This window comes from Porites lutea, chromosome 1 (genome assembly GCF_958299795.1).
Source record: "Porites lutea chromosome 1, jaPorLute2.1, whole genome shotgun sequence".
NCBI classification, from domain to species: Eukaryota; Metazoa; Cnidaria; class Anthozoa; order Scleractinia; family Poritidae; genus Porites; species Porites lutea.
Genome location: NC_133201.1, coordinates 56,145,976 through 56,168,649, shown reverse-complemented (window position 1 = coordinate 56,168,649; position 22,674 = coordinate 56,145,976). Strand labels below are relative to the sequence as shown.

The 22,674-nt window shown below is 38.0% G+C and overlaps 1 protein-coding gene across 2 annotated transcripts; it reads right to left on the bottom strand.

Moving 5' to 3' along the window:
- Positions 1 to 2,540: 2,540 nt before the first annotated feature.
- Positions 2,541 to 21,893, bottom strand: LOC140922614 (CTP synthase 1-A-like). 2 transcript variants are annotated; one of them, XM_073372601.1, is made up of 16 exons: positions 21,590 to 21,893; positions 17,250 to 17,420; positions 15,598 to 15,695; positions 14,739 to 14,855; positions 14,203 to 14,286; positions 13,449 to 13,529; positions 12,571 to 12,728; positions 11,312 to 11,444; positions 11,022 to 11,110; positions 9,404 to 9,498; positions 7,856 to 7,918; positions 7,445 to 7,488; positions 6,013 to 6,112; positions 5,355 to 5,410; positions 4,401 to 4,497; positions 2,541 to 3,397 (listed from the first exon to the last, which is right to left on the bottom strand). In XM_073372601.1, the coding sequence occupies exons 1-16, from the start codon at positions 21,753 to 21,755 to the stop codon at positions 3,183 to 3,185; spliced, it is 1,767 nt and encodes a 588-aa protein (XP_073228702.1). In that variant the 5' UTR covers positions 21,756 to 21,893; the 3' UTR covers positions 2,541 to 3,182. The 2 variants fall into 2 exon arrangements, with proteins under 2 accessions (XP_073228702.1, XP_073228709.1); XM_073372608.1 differs by lacking the exon at positions 14,203 to 14,286.
- Between the last annotated feature and the right edge of the window lie 781 nt (positions 21,894 to 22,674).

The following is a 22,674-nucleotide window of genomic DNA, read 5'->3' as shown; positions in this document are numbered from 1 at the left end:
CAATGTGAAGTGAGCGTTTAAATGTCTTTTTTTGTGTTCGCTAATTCCGCGGTAAAGGCATCACATTTGCTCGAAACAAACGATTGCGACGTTTCGAGGCTGTTGGGTCTCTTGTCCAGGTCCCGGATCTTGCTTTCGAATCGTTCTGTGCCTACTTTATCCGTTTGCCGATTTCGTCCTTTAATAGTTCGGTCAATGAATCCTTTTTAACGGTTGGCATCAGCTCATTACATGTAACAGTTAACTCCCCAAGAAGGGTTGGCCTAGTGAAGGAATTGTCGTTCACGTTACGTAACTTTCGCAGCTGGAATTGACCGATGCATTTTTTTTTTCATTACGTGTTCTCCTAGTGATGGGCTCCTAGAGTTGTTTCCAAGCTTTTTTCATTTTGGCGCTTAACCCTATCCGCGAGTGGCCTTAAGGTCGGCAACTCAACAGCATTTTGAGCCGACACTCAGATTTCCTTCCTTAAGAAGTCGTTGCAGCCAGTTTTATGGTCGTATAATTTGACTTTTTCCCCCCCAGTTTTCTTTTATGTTGACGTCTACTGCTATATTTCCCGTTTTTACACCAGACGCTAGTGTAAAAACGCCCAATCCGAGCACATTCATTCGTCATTTACAGTATTCACTTCAGATAACGGAATGCGCGGTTTAAACCCACCTCGAATATGCCAAGCAGTTCCACCTCGCGTTGAGTGGGAAAACTGATGGAATCTCTCAGAAGGAGGTCAGACGCCTTACTACGCCTACTGCTGTAAGTAGCATGAGCTGAGGTTGAAGGTTAACAAAGGAAGGAACAAAGTGAATATCTTAAAAATTATATTGTGTTGGCGTCACAAGGTGTCCGCTCTCCTTCTGAGAACTTTCATCTGGCAGCAACATGGTCCTGGCCCGGGTTGCTCGAAGCATGGTTAGTGCTAACCAGCGTTAAATAACATGGAAACCTATACATTTTGATACCTCTTAACCAACGGTTAGCGCTAACCAGGCTTCGAGCAACCGGTCCCTGGTCGCTACAGCTCACGGTTAGTTACCAAGGCAACTCGTATGCTCCCTTTACAGTTAATGACCCAGGATTAGAGTCAACCCAGCTTTGAACACGAAACTGTATTCGTAAGATTGGGAGGACTGGATTTACGTTTCCGACGAAAATGATGCTGTAAATAAGGGAAAACGTCGTTTCGCTTTCGGCAGGTTACAAAAATAAGTTGATAAGATAGAAAAGCACGCAAAATTATGGAAAGATTAAAAATAAGAAAAAATTGAGGAACAGCTAACAAAAGTGACGTAAGTGGTATTCCATTTCAAAGCAACAGTTTTCACAATTTACAAGACATGTTACAATTTACACGCTATTATAAAATCCCGTTTCTCCGCAGTTGCACAAACTAAATTGAGACATTTAGTGAATTATTATTACACAGTTCTTGACATCAAGTTAGCTTTTTCTGCTTCTTAAGTTGGGCATTTTTTCAAAGTGAAAGATTCCGTGACTCAAGGCCTTCGATCCCCGGAAATTTATGTTTCTTTGTGCTGGCTGTAATACCAGTTACATTGGCGATACTACTCGCCACTTCTCCACTCGCGTCCGCGAGCACCTTGTTTCGGACAAGGCTTCTCATGTCTACAAACACATTGCTTCATCTCAAGCTTATACAGTCCTGTTCCACGGAATGTTTCACTATCCTTAATACCGTCGCCTCTGGATTCCAGTCACATACAACTTATCACTTCCAAAAAAGCGCCTAACATCAGAGACAAAAAGTTGAATATTGAAAAGCAACCAGCCTCTCTGGCTTTGCATATCTACAAGAAGGGATGTTTTAATATATATTTACAGAAATACAAAAACTTTATATGCGACAATTATTTAAAGGAATTTCCGTAACCATATTCAGAATCAGATTCCTTGACAAGAAAACAAGTATACGGCTGGCAGTTTCTTGTCACTCCTTATAACTGTTTGAATGCACATTACTTTTGAAACTACTGAACTGTAATCATTTCCTCAGCAGACAAAAACTCTTGCATAAATAAGTTGTTGATAAAAACAGTCTATTAAGCTAACAGTTCAAAGCATAAAAAAATAGCCAAATAGAAGGACATTGTAATTGCTATTCAGTAGAATTCAATACTATACAAAACTTGGAACTTATCTCAAAGTTTTACTTGAGCTGCCTCCAGGAGTGACAGACTTACCGCCGGTCGCAGCATCATCCGTACAACTCATAGAGCAGCTATGCTGCAATTGCAAGTGGAGATTGTTTTTGTTAGCAGCGCGGCTTACGACTTTTCTTCGCACTAAATTTTTTAAAGTTGGCGAAGCAGAAAAGAAATCCTCTCTTGAAAGACGACCTCTGTTGGGTGTGTATACAGTCTTGGCTTGCAACGTAGCACTGGTTGTTGGCCAATAACTTGGCCCGTACCAGCAGTTAGTATAGAGCGTATTCACATGACGTCACGGCGGCCATATTGGTGTTTTAAACAAATCCTGTGGGAGTTGGACTCTCTTCTTATGTAAAAAAATTTCTTTCGTTCCCATAAAATTGCATAGATGCTGGCCACGTGAGTGAATACTCTCTATTGCTGGCGAATTAAAAATTAAACACTCATTTACAACAGAAATAATAAGACATAAACTAAACCTGAAACTTGATATGAGACCTAGATTTACAAATTTCCCCCTCAACCACCAGGCTATCATCACCTACAACTTGTAAATACAGTACACAAATTTCAGAGTACAGACAAGGTACAACAATTTCGGCGAATAAATAGAATGTCAACAAATCCTCATAATAAAAAAAGATATAAATATTTAATTTTATCACGATATTTTGCTGATCAAAGGCCTGATCATGGCTGTGAGAGTGCGAAGGTAAGCAATTTTTGTTATGGGTACACACATACCTATGGGGCATAGTGTGTATTAACCTCAGAGCCGCAGTTTCAATCTTAGATAGAAACTAGGCTTAAAATCGTACTACAAGCCATGCTGACGGTTTTGACTTCAATGTGGCTTCTATTGTAACGTCTTCTCTTGAGGTCAACCGTCCAAGTCTTATCTCTCGAAAATTTGTTTTTTTCTCCAGACTGCTTTATCCAATGCCTTTCGTACAACAGCAAAATTCTGTCAAATACTGCTGGAAGAATTTCTGGACTTAACTCCTTTAAATCAAGCTAAAGTTTAAACTCTGGAAGCCTAGCTAACTCCTCATCTTCATCATCCTCATCTTCACTGATGCTGCACCTTGGAGACAATCGACATCCTCTTGCAATGTACTGTGGTAACTTGTTGATAGCTGCTAAAATCAATCCCAGGTAGGGAGGGGACGGTCTGACCGGTCTACTGATGTATTCTGGATGATATTGGACACCAACAAAGTATGGGTGGTCTGAAACAAAAGGAACAGCTCATAAACGCCCGCCGAAATTCACAGCAGCAACAATTCTCTACCCTGGAACAGTCTCTCTGAGTCTCAGTTCAGTTTCAATTTTTATACACACTCAATATATTATTTAATAATAATGGATAATAATAATAATAATAATAATAATAATAATAATAATAATAATAATGGAATTTATATAGCGCTTATACATCGCTGTTATTTACATTGATCAGAGAGCAACATAGAAATAAAATAACAAATAGGAGACGATGTACGGTGGTCAGAGGAGCACAACTTTCGGGCTAAACACCGCCATATTACGGAATAGAAATGCGTTTTTTAAACATGTGTTGCTAGGTGCCATGGTAGTTATGACGAATTATAAGAAACAGTCATTTTACGTTGTTACCTTTGAGTGTTAGTAGAATTCGCTTGTGTTGTTTTTTGAACTGGTAGTAGCTGAGTGTTTTTAGGCTAGTAGGAATCTCTTCCCGGATTATGGTTATGGCAAACTCAAATGAGTGTTTGCCACAATTTGATCTTACACGTGGTACATAAAAATTAAGATTTGAGGCATATCTGAATTTGGCCACTATGACAATTTTGTAAAATTTCAGTTATAACGCTGGGATAGTCTACCAAAAGATTCCATGTCAGAGTTCGTACTCTTTTGAACTCTTCACATTCCATGACTTTTTCCATGAACTTGCCCAGTTTTCCATGGCCTTAGGTTTAGTGGTCACTTTCGAAACTTTTCAAAACTACTCTTATTTTGGGGGATTTTTTTGACCACACTCAATTCAGCATACAAAATCTGGTGTCCACCGAACGCGTGTCGTTCGCTCTGACTAACTAGTAGTATCTATCTCACTTTGTCCTTGCTTTGACATAGCAGTAACTAATCTACCAAAAATAACTTAAAATTTTCCATGATATACCATGATCAACAATTAAATTCCATGATTTTCCAGGTTTTCCATGACCTGGGTGAACCCTAAACAGACACCTTTTAATTCCATGATTTCCATTCTTTCGCCTTCAACGTCTTTTCCAACAAATAGCATGCCATTCTCCTCCAACTGCTTGACATATGTTGGGTTAACCTTTGATTTAACACAAGGAAATTACTCTTTTTGGCCAAAAAGCCCTCGACAAATAAAAGTTACCTTGTGTAACCACACTGTAAAAAATACGCACCTTCGTGCCAGTCAGTAACTGGACAGCCGTTATTAGTTGGAGGTAAACAGAAAGCTTGAAATTCCAATTATAACGGTCGCTAGTTAAGTTTGCAAAAAGAAACGCTTTAACTGAGCTCAAGGCTTTTAAAAGTCATTTTTCCCATGGGTACGTCACTAGACACAAATTTGAAGATGTTGCTTTAGACCGACAAAGCAGTCATAACTGCCTTCCTCTATTTATTCCTTTTTTCTCGTTTTAAGAACAAAAATACACACTTTCAATAACAGCCTTCAAGACTATGTCCCTGTGTGCCTAAGGTGTAAATTTCGGGACACATAACCGCGAGGTTAAAGCAACATTACTTTTGGTAAAACAGAACGTTTGGGCTACTTGCCAAGTTATACTTAAGGAAAATAAGGGAGTACAGCTGCACTTGTCAGACAATATTTAATTTATTTTACAAACAATATAAAAAAGGTGTAGGCCAAAAAAACTTTGCAGTTAATTTTAATGGGACAAGGAGAAAAGTAACAATCTGCCAAAAGCCAGGAACATGATAATGAAAAACCTGAGGTCAAGTTAATGAAATGCTTAAAAAACTCGTGAACAAGGGCAACTATTTCAGACTCTGAGAACAATAGCTACAGTTGTAATAACGAGTCGAAGTTTTTTAAATTCATTGACCAATGATGCGCCTAAGAAAAAAAAAAGGTGATCAGGATCCTAGACCTAGGAAGGAGTAAAAAAAACAAAACACATTTCACCGTATAAAGTCTTTTACCTCATATCTGTGTCTGTGTCTCTCTTCGACAAAAGATGCGTTCTTGTAAAGCTTTCCTGTAACAGGAAAAACAACAATTTATTATTATTTTTCTTGTGTACGTCTATATATAGCAGCCTACTTAATGAAAATGTATTACTTGACCAAGGTTTTGGGCTTGTATGGACCACCAAACTTGCTTAAGTCACGGTCACTCTCAAATTGTCACAGTCTTCCACGATGGATTGAATGGGCTTTTGCGATTTTAGTTTTAACACTTCTTTCGCTTTTGTCAGAAATTCCCCAAAACGGCAGTGACTTTTTTAGGTGGTGAAGGCTAAAAAATAGACCTCAACAACACGTCTTAGATCTGCAGGTTCAGGGAATTGAAAAGTATAGGACGGAAGAGGGGCGGAGACGAAACTATTTTGAGACACTCTTTATTGCCGTTATTAATAGCGTTAAAGTAATCTGTTGATACCTTTTTTCATGGCTCCAATTTTGAAAAATTAACAATAATAAATATAACAATGAGTAAATGAATAATTCATTCATTTGATCATTTAAAAGAATTTTCTTCGTTGCAACGGACTTCTAAACATGCTGTACGTGCTAGCATGCAGTCCACCTACTCTTCATAACATTAGTATATAGGACTAGGGAGTTTTTTAAGTCTTACTTGTTTTACTTTCATGAGCTTCTGAAAACACCGTACGTCGTCTTCCAAGTCTCATTGTTCCCCCTAGCTGGCCTGGGTTGTGTTCAGGCATTTCAATGACCTAAAAACAAGATAACGTTCATTCTACAAAATGCAGTTTCAGATTAGTTGTCCTTGACCGTGAAAACTGATGACGTCTGAAACGGTGGAGGGGACATGGATAGGACCGGGTTGTTACCTGCTATTTAGGGACAAATGGGTTAATCCTTTGGCGAATGCCAGACAGTGGCGAAAAAAAACCGCATTGTTCACCAATTTCTCTCTTTTGGACTGGTTTTCGGCCAATCAGCATGGGAATGACAAAAAATTAGTTTTGCAACAACAAGGACATAATTTTCCAAATAATAGGATGTAATGAAGCAGCTTTTTGTTTTTACGCGCCCTCGATCTTTCTTTTTTCTTTCTTTTGCATCGAATTGTGGCTGGCCAAACTTTTAGGAAAGAGACAAATCTAATCTGCCAATAGTAGTAGGAAAAAAGCGAAATTAGCAATGGATTTTTCCCCAAAATGTTACTTGGTTTTTGTGTGTAACTCTGTCAGCAGAATTTCCAAAACGAGGTATTGTTGGAAACATCGATCTTTGCTGACGTTGCTGCTTACCAACTTAATAGCTCATTTCTGATGATCCAAGAAGGGAAATATTCATTGTTGCATGTTTGGTCTCAATATCTATGTTCTAGTACATGGTTCATACAGAATTTTTTGGGAAAAAATCAAGGACTAAAATTATTTTTTCAAGGACTTCTTTTCCCCAATAACATGAAGTAAAGACTTCTAAAATGCGTAGGTGGTGCCTTCCTTCATTAAGTCACGGTTCCTAGGGTACTTCAAATAACGGAAAATGAACTATGCCTGAAACACCGAAATCATAAGAAAACACTTATATGATCACCAAGAAAATGTGTATTGCTGTGCTTTCAATCATTTCTTTCCGCAAAACATTTTATTTTTAACGAAGGTTATTTTTATTAAGGAGCTTTCAAAAATATTCAACGACTATGGTGGAAAATTCAAGGACGTTTCAAGGACATGATGCTTTTTCAAGGACTATTTAAGGCCCGTGCGAACCATGTTATTGATCTGCAATTATTCCTCAATTATTAATGTCTTTCATCCCCAGAATGGGATGCTAAACCACTGAACACAGGGTTAACCCAGCAGTATATGGCCGGTACCCTTTTATACACCTTGGCGAAAGACAGACAACGTGGAGAAAAGTTTCTTGTCTAAGGAAACAATCTACAAGAAGACCACTTTTGAGTGTGGATGTACAGAGTAGACTGACATGCTAACTGCTTGGCCACCATACTGCCTCAAACAGTGATGTGCTCTCCTGATGCTGTTTACTCTTGGGTATCAAAATAATTATTAAAATTATCATAACAGGCTTACCACAGGGTAAGTAGTATCAGGTTCATTTTCAGTTGTATTTGCCCCTGGGAACATAAAATGTAAGATGCACATAGCTTTTAGCACAATGCCAGCGATGAGATCGTTGTCTGCTTTATTTTAGAATTTCAGAAACTGGAATATGTCGTTTTCCATAAAAGTGATTCTTATTCTGTGTAATGATTATCATGAGTTCTTCTACCTTGCAGCAGTCAAATCTTAGTTAGCAAACTTGTTATTGGAATGATCCATTGTTGAGTGGTTAATGAGTGTGCATAATAATAGATATCATTAGTATCAGAAGGTCATGGGCACTAGACTTATTTAAAATGCACATTAAATACAACAACTATTTTCTTGAAATGCAAGTATTAATATGTACATAACTTACAAAACAATGAGAGAAGTTATTACCTTTCCATCCTAAAACATTTCGAGAGAATTCAATTACAGCTAACTGCATACCATAACAAATTCCTGAAAAACATAGAATTTTATATGATGTTTAACATTCAACATTAACTGGCAAATACAGGCAAGTCTGAATCTGATACTTCAGCTCATAACTCCTTTTCAGGCAGTGTGCAAAGAAAGTGGTGTCCGATAGCCCAGGGCTAGTGGATTTGGCTCTCGGGCTGGAGAATACTATTATTCATAAACTTGCCTAATGGGCAAGTCAAGTTCAAATAACAGAAGAACAGAAATCAATCCTGCTCATCGATTTTTTCTATTTTTTGTGCTAGTTGAAATGACTTTTGGGCTAGTACATGCTAGCTACAGCAGGCCCAAATGGCAAGCTGTAAAGTGTCTTTCTTTGCACACTGTTTCACAGCTGACATTAATTTTTAAAACAGAAAAATGAAACTTCCTTCTGACAATATTTAAATCCTCAATAAAATAGATCAAACCCAACTTATTTGTTCCTTGGGCATTTTTAACCCATTAAGCCCTAAGAGTGATCAGCATCAAATTTCTCCTTGTCATATCATTGCTTGGTAAAACAGAGTGGTCATGAGAACTATGTTCATGATCACACAAGATGAATTTGCTTGATATTTTATCAATTCCCACCTCTTTTGTAGGAAATGAATGGGGACAACCAATGAGAATTCAAATTTGGATCTTAAGGTTTAAAGAGTTAAATCCTTTATTAAGGCTCCGTTCAGAAGCTATACTTCACAAGCCAAATCAAATTAGAATTTAGGCTGACTTAAATCAATTTCGGCTGACTAAACTGATTCAGACACCAAACTTTATTGCACAATTACTTGGAAATAGATGGCATTGTGCCTCAGAAAGGAAAAAATCGATTGGCTTTTAACTGGTATTTCTACTGCTGATTTTCAAATTAACGTTGGGTTGTTTCAGCTTGTCTAGTCGTTTATTTCACTATCAAATCGTTTCTGTTAGTTGCTGTGTGTGTTTGTGCTTTTTATATTTATTTTTATTTTTATTTTTAACCTTTCCCCTTTTGAGTGTGTGTTTGATTGTAACGTGTATTTGTATTTTTGAAATATTCAATGTAAACAGCATAAGCTCTCTAGATAGGCCTTTTAGGATCTTAGTGCAAATGTTGTAATAAATATTGTTTATTTAAAACAAACGTTATTCTACCAGAACTAAATCTAACGGAAAACACGTACATTTCTGTAAACTAAATCATAAAAATTATTCATGTTGTTTCACTCATGTGAAGTTCTGCATCTGAATAAAGACAGGTCCACAGCCATTATTCCTGGCTTAGCCAGGCTTATAGAATGGCTAAGCCAATCCAATACACATTTAATAGGCCATTCTGAACTGCTTCAGATGCAGTACTATTTGATTCATCTAATGTGAAGTACAGCACCTGGTTTAAAAGATCAATTTCTAGTGTAGTTGAGAAAATTTTGTATTAAAGTATGTTATGTTGCCTTACAATACAAATAATGATAATATACTATTCCAAAGGGAAAGGTCTACCTAAATAAGGTTTTTTCATCTTTCTTCCCCATTCAGCAGCAGCCATTTTTCCTTCTGCTCCCCTTTTTCCAAATCCTCCAGGTACTAAAATGCCACTGCAATAATTACAAACAAAGAATTTAAGTTAACCAAAATAGCTTGATAGTGCACTCTACAGAAAGTCAGGGCTGTCATTAAGTTTTTAAGCAGTTGTAGCAATGAAGATTCACCCGTAACACAAAAATTTAGGGTCACCTTTTGCTTTCCACTTTGATCACCCGTAACATCAAGTTAACCTGAGATCAGGCTCTATTTTTGTTTCGCTTTGTAAATAACATTTTGGCGGGCATGGCGAAACGAAAAGAGAGCCTGATACAAACCTTCTACGAAACGTCTGCTACCCACTTTTTTGATTGATTGACATTTGCCGAATCAGACAACCAAAATTACTTCTGTTGCTTGTTTTTCTAGTATGCAAATTTTTCACGCGCGAGAAAAATGCAGACTGGCTGACTTAAAAAATAGCTTTTATCTGTTAATTTTTTCAGCTAAAAGTGAAACAGTCAGGACAATCACATTTAACTTCTTGAGAGATTAAGGGAGATGTCAAAGGTTATTTCTGTTGGCGTAGAAGGTAAAAAGTTTTCGAAAAGACGGCGACACGATGTTCTACTAGTTTTATTATTTTGGCTAGGCCCGCTCGAATTTAAAATACTGAAATTTCTATTTTTCCGTTGCCTTAATATTTTCCTTGGCAATTTCTCCCAACTTCAGTACATAAATCTTTAAAAACAAAAGCAAACAGCCAATGGGCGAGGACACCAATTTTCCTGGTTTATTTTTTACAAAAAGCAAAGGCAAACAACCGGTCTGTTAACACTGAAAATTTCTTGAACAGCAATGTGATATTTTTCGTCTAATACTACACAGTTGGCGATTGAGGTTTCTTTCACAGTGAGCCTCTGCTTGCTTACCCCGTTCAGAGAAGTCACTCCCGGCTAAACTTTCAAATGAAACCAGTTTTAAGATGGACAGTATTTTGATTTGCACCCATTTCTTGGTGAATCAAAAGGCACCTTGTTTGCGGTCAAAACTTGCAGAGGGATTCAACTCCGCGATACACTCACTTTCCGTAAATAAAGCAAATCCTGAGAAGATATGAACAACCATATAAATTTTCTGAATTTCCGGCATATTTTAAGGCATATTTTCCCACCATAAGACCATAAAACAATGAAAAAGACAGCACAATTGATCCTTCCCTCCGCCGACGACGGATCATTCACGAAAACAACCATGCGAGGAATAAGCGCTTTCAACTTCCGGCGTTTCCGACAGCCAATCAGATCGTGTGGCATTGTCCTAACAGCCAATCAGTGTTACTGCCAAAATCTAGCCATAACGAGCACAAACGTGAATGAGTTTGGATCAGGTCCAATTTTAGCGGTAGCTGTTAGAGAGAATGTATGAGAACTGCTCAAATTGGGCCTGATCTCAGGTTACATCAAGTGAGCTTTGACATAACAGGTGTTACAGGTTACAGCCATTAATGACAGCTCTAAAGAGTCACTTTTTGTACATGTACCGCTCTAGATTTACAAGGAGAACAGAGCCTTGTTTTAAGTAAACTAGTTCTTACTCGCAGCTACACAACTTTTGCCATGCTTCATGATACTTTACGGGATCTCTTTCTTGTACGTCCTTCTCAAGATTTTCAGCCTCTACCCACTGCAAGTTAGAAATAAAAAAATAATACTCTCCCGTATGCTGAGGGATGTTAGAATTTGCTGTAACAAACATTTAAGACAGTGTTAAAGTTGTATCATTACATGTACATGTTACTAGGCAGTTATATAAGCATACTTTGTACCAATAAGCATCTTTCTGAACAAAATTGTATTAGAGTGTCTTTTTTCAAAGGAACCTTACCACAACATTCAGCCGTTTATTACAGTGAAGGGATGCATGCTTTAAAGCTTTAAGAACAGATATGTAAGCATCCTCCAGCTTGGTGTACTTGCCAACAAGAGCAATCTTCACTTCATCTAGAAGACGCTCTTCCCTAAAAAATAACAAACAACCACACAAACAAATAAGAACAACAACAACAACAACAAAGAACATTCATAAAGGCTTGTAGGTCAAAAAAGGTTTCACACAGGGCTTAAAGAAACTTGAAATCCAGTTTATAAGAAGGTCCCACATTTTGCTTGCCTGGGGCCATTGCTTGCTCATCTTAGTTAATTGCGGGTGACAAGTGGAGCCTACAACCCTAATCTCCAGGTTGTTATTAAGCATGCCTCGCATTTATGTAGCCAGCATTTATTTGGACTTCCACTAAGAATGAATGGAATGCACAGAATGCAATTTGATCATGCGTGGTTGGACCTTCTATCACTGGTAATCTGATCACGCATGTTTTGACTATCTGTCACGTGAAACTTATGCAAAGCACAGCAATGGAGAAAAAGTGTTACGCAGGTTACGACTGTTGTCGCCCACACTCCGTAACCTTTGATTATTACAAGTAATAACAATATTATTTTAGTTATAAGATGACTTGGCTGGACTGTTGTCCATAGGGCAAAGTAAACTTAATAAAATAAATGCTAAGTAAGAAAAATATAGTGAAAGGTTTGAACCCAGGAGTCATTTCAAAAGTAGGTTGAGTTTGATCGTCCGGGTGAACGTAGTCCTGAATAGGACTGTCGTTGTTGACAGTGACTGTCGTTTCGACAACCTGTGTGGTAGTCATCTTCAGAGCCAAAGTGAGTTATATCACGTCAGTTGATGGTATTATACTCTGGTTATTGATCTGATTGGTCAATTACGTTGCGGTGTTATTGGTTGTCTGTCAGTTAAGCCGTGATGTTATTGGCTATGAAGACTCGTAATCAGTAATTGGTGCGTTTTAATCCGTCTATTGTCACAGTTAAAGAGTCGTCTATTGTTAGTCAAATTGTCAGTTCTTTAGTCGTTCTCTCGTAGTTAGTTATGCTTGATCTTGTCAATAAGTCATTTGTACGGTGCTGGTAACTGTTGGCTACGATTCAGTGGAATGGACTTTTTGGATTTTTGATTTTCTCCTAGGTACCAATAAAATTAATTGTTTCTTCTCTTTTTCTTTTTTCAACACTATTTGACATGACAGCGAAGAGCTATCAAAGATTTGTAGTCTTGAAGCACACCTCTCTGCCAGTTCTTTCCACTGCACCATAAAATGCCTTGGTTTTCTTGGTGACTTGACTTCCATCTGGAGTCTCTTGGCAAAAAGTGGTACAATGTTCTGGTTTGCCAACAACAATGGTACTCTGTATATAGACTTGCAATCATGGACATCAATTACCTGCAACACACATGCCAAATACAGCTCAGACTTGCAAGGTTGTCATTGACTTTGAAGATGGAAAATGTCTAGGGCCCAGGCCGACATGGGCTTGAGACAGTGGCATAAGACAAATGAAATAGTGAAAACTGACAAAAGGATGGTTGATTGAAACTGTGATATTACTCAAAAAAGCAAAAATGAAATGGAAAAATAGCAGCCATGACATGACTTCCTCCTGAATAAGCTGATGTAAAAAATGGACACAAGACAACAGGCATGAAAAAAAACTTTTCATGAAAGGTTGCTATGTTATCTCACCAGAATTTTAAAAACAACTTCTGATTCTATGAGAGTCTTAAGACCTGCGCAAGCTAATGCATACAGCTGCATTTATTTTTGACCTCACTGTTTCCCCCACTCCCCCATAACTGCTCCACTGGTAAGTGGAAAATTCATGAATTGGTTACTCTAAATCAGTGCCACTAGGCTCTTTCTAGTTAATATGGTAATCAAAATTAATTGAATTAATGATATTAAATGTTGGTGCTTATGGAGGGAGGAACACCACAGAACCTGGAGAAACCCTCAGAGAAGGTCCGAGACAAATTAAACTCAACTCACAAGACTGACAGCCAAACTAACAATGCTTATTTAAATAGATGAATGGTACGCAGCAGCAGACTGGTCCAACCACCAGTTCACTCCACCATTCCTGCTCTCTCAACATTAATTTCTTACCTGCTCTGGGGGAACATGACAAAACAAAGACACCTTTTCCTTGACAGAAGTTGTAACAGGATGCTTGCATCTACACATAATCTGCAATTTTGATTTAATAGTGATCAGATCCGACACACTGACAACCTTTCCTGAAGGCCACTCACTCAGGTGATCATGATAGTCTCAAGCATATAAAACTCATTTTCACAGGTAAGGTTTTGTGCCTAGCCTCATTTTGAAAATGAGAGTTTTTGGCACTTGGAAATGGCCCACTCTCTCACTGGCTAATTGCACATTCCCACAAAATTGAAATCTTAGTGACAACCCCAGGGTTTTCTAATAAGGTTTTAAGTAGGTGGCAAAAGCTTTGGAGTAGGCAGAGATGGAAAAAACTCGCCTCAAAAGCGCAAGTTTCTAAGAGATCTTAGAAATGCATTTCCAGCATTCTGGAGCAAAAATTAGAGCTTTTTTTTAATTTTAACAAAACATAGACATCATTAAAATTTGGCCTTTTCTGTTCAGCGACAGCCCATGAATTCTCTCTTTTGAAATTTCTTTCTTCTTGCCAGTAGCTATGAATCATTGGTTGGTTCAGTATCTGTTTTAATCATGTTATTTGTAAAAACTGGGATAATTAATTTTCCTAAGAAACGTATATGGCCAATTTACGTGAAACAGCCTGCGGTGATGCCAGCAGCCGCCTCTTATTGAAAACCCTGCAGTCCTGCCCAAACTACATGACAGAAAAATCAAAGGCAAAAAAGTATCTCACCAGGTCTGGACTTAATCCCAAACCACGCATTTCTCTAACACTGTTCTGTGTTGGCTTTGTTTTCTGTTCTCCAGTTGAGTCAGGCTGAAAAATGTTGCTAGAACTTCAGCTAAATTTACGTATTGATACATGCACACAGCACAAATAAAGTTAATCCTCTTAAGGCAAGAAATGTAGGGCTTGTTTCAAATCTGTGACATGAATACCTTTATTGTTTAATCTCGTTTTCAGTCTCAGAAGTAAATGGATTATAACATTTTTGTAACATACAACCTCATCCTCAACAACACACAAAAGGGCTGTCCAATGACTCCATAAATTTCTCTTGACCCCGGTGCTCTCTTTTTGTTACTGCACAGTTTACTTTATTATTCCCATCATAACAAGATCAAAGAAACTCATATTTTAAAAGGGACTGTGGCAAGTAATGTCTGTTTAGCCAAAACTGAATTTGCAGATACACTAATTTACAACTCCCATGAGCAATAAGCTCTTGAACAATTTTTCAAATTATTTTGCGATATAACGGGCCATACCTCAGGTATCAAACTGACATGCACCACACAGAAGTTGTCTTTTCCAACTCGGAACTGAAACTGTCGAAAAGCCTCAATGTATGGCATTCCCTCGATATCACCAACTGTACCTCCAAGCTGAGGAGAAAAATCAAATGGAATATCATTAAAATTTGGTAACACTGTTATTACTGTGGTAAATTGAAGGCTAAATTTGTACAGTGTACATTTGAAGTAATGGATCATTATACAGGCAGATTACCATACTGTGAGACACCAAAAGCAAGATGACTAGTATATATAATTATTCTAATACAGTTAACCCTCTCCACAATGGCCACCGTAGGGTCAGAAGAAAGTGACTGTTGTAGAGAGGTGGCCATTCTAAAGAGGTTTAAACAAGAGTCAATGTATAGACTGCCCACCAAAAAGGGAGATGTACATGTAACAGTAGAGAGGCAGCTGTTAGCAGAGGTTCAACTATAGCTATTCCAATTAAAATACATGATTTCAGCATAATCTAATCCCTGGGATATTTTCAACGAGCCTAGATCACCCTTTAATGAAAGCTGGAATACTCTTCACTCTGGCTCAGCAAAGAAAGCAGTGTCCGATAGCCCGGGGCTAGTGAATTCTGTTCTTAACTTGCCCAACAGGCAAGTGAAGTTTTTTGAGGACTTCAAATTACAGAAGAACTGTGAAATCAATTCTGCTCATCAAAACGTTTTTGGGGCTAGTTGAAATGATGTCTGGGATAGTAAATGTTAGCTTCAGCTTGCCCAAATGGCAAGCTGTAAAAATGACTTTCTTTGCACCCTGTGACAGGAGAATGAAAATGTCAAAGATGTAAGAAAATAATGCTTTTTTCCTGTTCACTCACCTCAATAATACACACATCAGCATTGGTGTCCTTTTCAACTGGCTCACCTGAAACTCTTGTCACCCAGTCTTGAATGGCATCTGTTATGTGAGGAACCACTACAAAAAAGAAAAAAGCACTTGCCTGTAGTGGGTTCATACCCTCGCACTTCCAAACATTGAACATATAGCTCAGAAGGTCTGAAAATTTTATGTCACTGATTATTTCTGTCTCCAGGCCTTACTTGCACTTTGAATTAAATTGGGCAATTCCAGAAAATACCCTTACCATACCAAGGACGGCTTTTCAGAATTCCGAGGGCAAGGGGGCAATCTTTGAACTGGAAATCTGAAGGCATGGGGTCTTTAGATCCCGAAATGCCACAGGGGACAGACAAGAGTGAATTCCTTGAAAACGCTTATAAAGCTTGAACTGATGACATTGTTGACGACCTCAGCAGCAGGATACAAGACAAGCATCCATCAATCAGTGATGTTTTTGTGTTCATTTGTAGAAGAAAACCAACAAAATGTGAGTTGGCATCAAGCTCCAGAGGCCTTAATGCTACAAAACATCCTTTTTCTCTTGATGAAACAGCCGCATAAATTATTTTGCCCATTCAACGCGAAACATGGTCTTTTGACCGAAGACGCCATTTTAATTTTTGAAGTTCGTGTGATTGGGAGTGACTGCTGACCCCGAAGTCTAAAATTCAAGATGGTGGAAATGAAAATACAATTGATTGTATCAATCTTCCAAGTGTGCACACGTTACCAATTAAGTTAAAGTAGTTTGCACCTGTTGACAGCAGTAAAGCCATTTGAAATATTTTGGCATAAAATAAGCCAAATTAGGCATATCTGTGAACCTTGCCAGTAATTCCAGAGGGTTTTACAAAAAAACGGAAAATCTGAATGGGTGGGAAATTAAGGATTATGGAATTATGAGGGCATGAGGGAATAGACCAAGGGAAGGGGATGACAAAGAGAACACAAAAGAAATATAAGTGCAACAAAAAAGCATGGGTAAAGAAACTCTTTTAACTATTTTTGTCTACAGACTGGTAGGCTTTTTACCTATAGATTTAGGAAAATGTAATACAGTAGGTTGTGTTCATTTGCATATATGTAATGGTTTGAGTTTAATTCTTCTTAATCTTTATTCCAAACTTATTATCATACATGACCATACCCACAACAAAGCAAAAATAAAATCTAAACCAAGGATAAAATTAAACAACAATATAAACATCTACTCATACATGAGAATTGCAACTCAATAACAAGAAAAGTAAATAATAACAACGATAGTCCAGTTTTGAGTTCGCTATGATCACTGAATGAAAAGAAGTGAAGACGCATTTTTACAGGCTTAGCCTCCATCTGAAGTAATATATTCACAAATTCCAACAAGAAAAAGACCTGTTTATTACTCTGTCTATTGTGTACATTCAAATTGCAAACACTTACACTGTACTTGCCGGAATTTCTGCATCTTTTACTTTACGTCGAGGCTAACCATGTATGAATGTGTCGTTAATGTTTGTATTCCGCAGTAATTTATAATTCGCAAACTGGACTATTGTTGGCTTCAAAAGGTTGCTTGAATTCTTATCCTTTTATAAATCACAAGGATGATGGGGAAAAAAGGAAAAGAAAAGAAAGAATAATTACCTTGGACTGTTTTACCCAAGTAGTCCCCACGTCTCTCCTTATCAATCACACTCTGGTATATTTTGCCAGTTGTGATGTTGTTATCGCGGTGAAGGGTAACATCAAGGAATCGCTCATAATTACCCAGGTCCAAGTCTACTTCTCCACCGTCATCCAAAACAAACACTTCACCTACAACATTTGGTCAAGAATGATGGTTATTATTACACTCCTACATGTACCTACGCATGGCCACAAAACAGAAAAACATGACCACAATTTGGTACCAAACATTGCAACAAACATGTGATTTTAAGCAATTTTCAGCATACTAACAATAATCATGGTAATGAAAAGATGGGAAACAAACAGAGATTGCGCCAGATATGGGAGAAAAGATGTGCAATGGTTGCTAAAAGAGTTTTAGCACTGACGATGGGTATAACATCTTTTTCTTGTGCTGGTAGCTGTAATAAAAAATAGATCATTAAACATGTATCAACAACAACCACAACCCCAACTAATTCCAGCAAATATGGTCAATAGGGTAATTCAACAGTTAACATACAGTTTAGTAGTACAAAACAACAAAAGGCATTTAAAAAACAAGTAAAATGTACATATTCACAAGATTAACTTAAAAAGTCACATTGCTTAGCAGAAAATGTACAAGGAGGTCCACTTTTTTCTGTATTATTTTGGTGTGGTCTGTTTTTTATTGCAATCTTCAATCACAAGTATTGAATTTTTTTAAGTAAAATGAACCAAATATATTCACTACTTCTACCGTGAAAGCCTAAATGAAGAAAAGGTAATCTGCACAAATTGGTACAAACTATATGGGTCAGTTCATTAAAAGTGGAAAATAACTAACTCATTTTAGTAAAGCTCTGATACTGCTGGAAATCACCCTCATGCTACTAATAACATCACCAATCACAAAAATGTACATGCACTTCATCTTTGATTATTCAACAAGGTCTTTCAAATCAGCATCCACACAGGTTGTAAAAACAGGGCTTCTGATAATTCGCGCGGTCGCGGACCCGCGAAATTCCCAAAAAACCGCGAAATACCGCGAAATCCGCCAGAAATATTTCCAAATACATGTCGGCAAAACATATTTAATACTTATCTTGGCTATTAGACCGGTTTTATTCACCCCAAACGTCCAAATTTAGCTTGAAGCTTCGTCACTGCACCGAGTAAACAACGTCCCAAAACTACCAGGCGTTTTTGGATGAACGTTGCGAAAAACTGGGCACTAACCATTCGCTCATTTCTCGAGCGAACTGTTGTTGAAAGAGCAAATGATTATCCCTGTTGAAAAAAATGTTCACCAACGCTGGTCATATCGATGCCAAATTGATCGATTTTAGCGAAATTTGCCATAAAAAACCCCAGCGAAATTGGCTGTTTTTTACTGATTGTTTCTTGGCGAAGTTTCCCCCCGAAATTTTCCGTGAAATCGGCCGAATTTCCTAAGAATTTGCCCCTGAAAGTCCTTCGAAAATTGACTCTTTTCCGCTAAATCCCGCGAAATGGGCCAATTTTTCAGCGAATTTTGACTTTTCTCCCGCAAAAATCGCCCGAAATCGGCCGATTGTTCCGCGAATTGCGACTTTTTTCCCGCGAAATCGGCCGATTTTTCCGCGAATTTACCCCTGAAAATCCCACAAAATTTTGCGTTTTTTTCCGGGAAATATCAGAAGCCCTGTAAAAACAAGAAATAAACTCTTAAATGTGGCTAAATGTAATTTAGGCAAAGTTAACCTCGAAGCAATGCTGGTCAGCTGTTTCCCCAGCTATATAAGGGGTGGCCTGATGTCTCTAGCAGGGGCACCTCGTGACTTATATACGCAGTCGCTTGCTTGCAGTTCTTCGCAAAGTGTTGTTTCAATTGCTTGCTGTTTGCGTGCCAGTTTGTGCTTTGGTTTTTCCCATCCCTCCCTCCCTCTTGGTGTGGGCTAGGTAAGTATTGGGTCGGTAAGTATTCCACTGAATTGTTCAGTGTGACGGTGCCTGGTGGGGGCCGCTCGCAGGGTTGCCATGGATACCTCCTCCTCATGCTAGAGCATTGCCCAGCTCCACCAACTTCGAAGGCACCAACGCCCAAGCTCATCTATTGGTGATGAGTTTAAATGAAGGAATATTTTTCAACAGCACCAGGAGTGCTTTGCTCTCTCTAAGAGGAGCAGCACTGCCCAATTTTTTGCACGTGTTGTTTCCCATGTGAATTTGGCACTCCTCATAAGATCAATACTCAGCAAAGTGACCATTTGCACAAAGGCAATAATGCACGTTGTTTACACCCCAAAATTTTCCATAACTATTGTATCCAATTTCTCCTGGGTACTACAGTCATCCCAAGAGAAATTGAAGACAATGGTCATGAAAAATTTAGGGGCGTAAGCAAGGTGCATTATGGTCTCGGTCAAAATGGTGAATGAAAAAGGAGAAGGCAAGCAAATGAGCAAAGGAGAAAATAAGAAGTTAAACAAATTAGAGAGAAATTAATATTCTGTTGGCACTTTATACCTGAAGCATGAGATTTCTAGCATTCTAGGTAAGTTTGGTCTTTTTGATAGCTTATATTGTCAAGTATTCAGGCTTATATCTTTTGGAATATTACTCATCTTATGTTGGTATTATAATACTGATGCATCCTTTTGAAATTACTTTCAAGTCCAACTGATATCTGTCTACAGGTGTTAGTCCAGTGGAAAGGAATCTCAGCGTGCATTTTTTGGGAGAATCCAAAAACAGATTTGTGATCTCTGATCATACGGATTCTTCACTACCAAAAAAGCAGAAGATCCGAAAAAGGCTCATTTACCATGACAACAGCATGTCCTCATACTCCTCGTGGGAGAAAAAAACAACAAACTGATCCTCACGGCAAAGACAAGAAGAAAAAGCAACATAAGCTAGGAATGAATATACAAAATGTATATTATTTTGGTTTAAAACACAAACTTTTTTCGAATAGAATACACTCCTTAGGATAGTAAAATTAAAAGAATTTAAAACTAAAGCTGATGAATAACTTGGAAAATAAACCGGCATAAGCAGACACTACATACATACAAAAAACATGACAAGTAAGGGTTTAAAAACAGTCTATCAATAATTTGAATAGATGACAAACATGCAATGATATGTAAATAATGGCTCAAAATTAATGAGGCCCCACTACATGGGTTCAGTTAGAAGCCATACATGTACGGCATCTGATGCGTACCATTCTTTTTTTTTTTTTTTGGAAACCGCTTGTCAAAAACCCTTTTTTTAAAACCTTTCCCAAAGAAAGCTCAGACTGTGAATCTCAAAATTCCAGATTTGGACTTGATCCGAAAAATCCACCCTGAGTGTGGATTTTATGGATTCATGATCCAGATTTGGATTTTTCGAAAAAAAACACACCCTCAGCCAGTTCTTCAGGGCCCAGTCAGCTTGGTGAGACAACTGGAGTGCAAATCTATTTTCTTAAAGGTGACATTAAAAAAAAACACCTACAAGAGTGATATCCAGCTGACTAGCATGGAAATTTTTGGAAAGAGTAAACTGAATGAGTTAGCCATTTTTTATTATCTCTAATGACCAAGCCTACAGTAGCACTGGTAATCCACCAAAATAGCACAAAAAATTGTGGTCATTTTGGAAAAGCTGAAACAAAACCTCACAGAGAATTACTTCTATCTGTAACAAAAATTTTATGTTGGAATGAGACATTTAATTTTTAGTGCCACCAGAAAAAAACAGTTTTTTTCCACGCAAATGATAAATGTACAGCATTTTTGCGTGCCACGGAACCAAATGCCATTGTCCCAAGGTCAAAATACATCATTCTCACGAAAACGTATGAGCCGGGGTGGGGTGGGGGACGGGCGAATCTCATAATTCATACTCCTGGGAATCTTTTTTTTTTTTGCCTTCATGGTCATACTTTCCTCATTACAACTCCAAATTTTAGTTTTGCTCGTCTCGCAAGCTAAGTCAGCCTGAAATCAAAAATGGTACGTAGCAAAATTATGTAATAATTTATTAAGCTCACCATGTGCGTCACCTCCCGCAAGATTAATAATATTAAATTATCTAGGTGGTTTCACGCTAACCGAAAGTGGCGCAATAATTAAGCCTTGTGCTCAAAATTTTTAATATAAGTAACACATAAAGAATGGTACTGCACGTAAAAACTTGTGGTCGTTTTCTTTCACTCAAAAAAGCGGCTCTCAAAATGTAACGGACTCGAGCAAAATGGCGGGATCGATGTTTCGCGCGCAATCCTAAATTTCATAACACAGCCTTTTGCGATTAATTAGCGTAAAAGGCCAAGGGAAAACAATAATTATTGACCTTACCGTGCTCGTAAGGAGAGAAAGTTCCAGCATCTATGTTCAAGTAAGGGTCGATTTTGATCGACGTAACATGCAACCCAACTCCTTTTAGTAAAGCTCCGATGCTGCTGGAAATCACTCCCTTTCCAATGCCGCTAATAACGCCACCAGTCACCAGAATGTACTTCATCTTAAAGTATTCGAAGAGATCTTTCAAATTAGCATCTACATAGGTTGTAAAAACAAAAAATAGCGGTCTAAAATCACGAAATACTTTACAGTTCGGCCTGAGGATGGTAGCGCTTCGCTCTCTTCGAGAACAGCGCTGCCGCAATTTTTGCACGTGTTGTTTTTCGACATGATTTGCGCACTTCTCATTGGTTGACGGTTCACATTCTTATCCAATGAGAAGAAGGAAAAGGCAATTGAGGTCAGGGGAAGGAGCAGAAACTAGAGGGCTTCACCGCCTTCTCACGTACATCGGGACAGAATTTGAAGGTTCACTGTTTCAGAAGCCCTTCCGTTTCTTGAAAGTCCTAATAATTAACGGGCCCGGAAAGCCACAGAGGCTATTACGGGTTGTTTACCATTTAAGGTATTTGCACAGGCAAATTTTCAACATTTTATTTTGCCCTCAAAATCTTTCTACAGTAAGTTCAGATGATGTAATATGCATATCTGGTGTTCTTTTTTGAATATACCTTGGCATTTAAGAGAAAATCTACTCAAAAGTTGACTGATTTACCGGAAGTTAAAGAAAAATTTTCATTTCCGTTACTAAGGAAAAGGACGGCAGGAGCGCAATTTGACTCCTCTTTCCAGCATTAAGTTCTATTGATGCGCTGAACAAAATCTATTCACTGCTTGGATTCATTGACAAACTACAGCCGCTGTGTGTCCAACTTGATTTTTCTTGCTTCTGTTAAAGCTGTGATGACTAATATTACTTGCTTCTTGTCAAAATTTGTTATGTTCTTGAAATACAATTTACATGACATCGGTGTGTCTTCTCACCTGATATTTTCTGACAATTTTGCCGGGAGAGTAAAACGTTTTCTTGGCCCCTAATCCTCTGGTCTGTGTTTCTGCCAATTTCTTTCACTTTACAG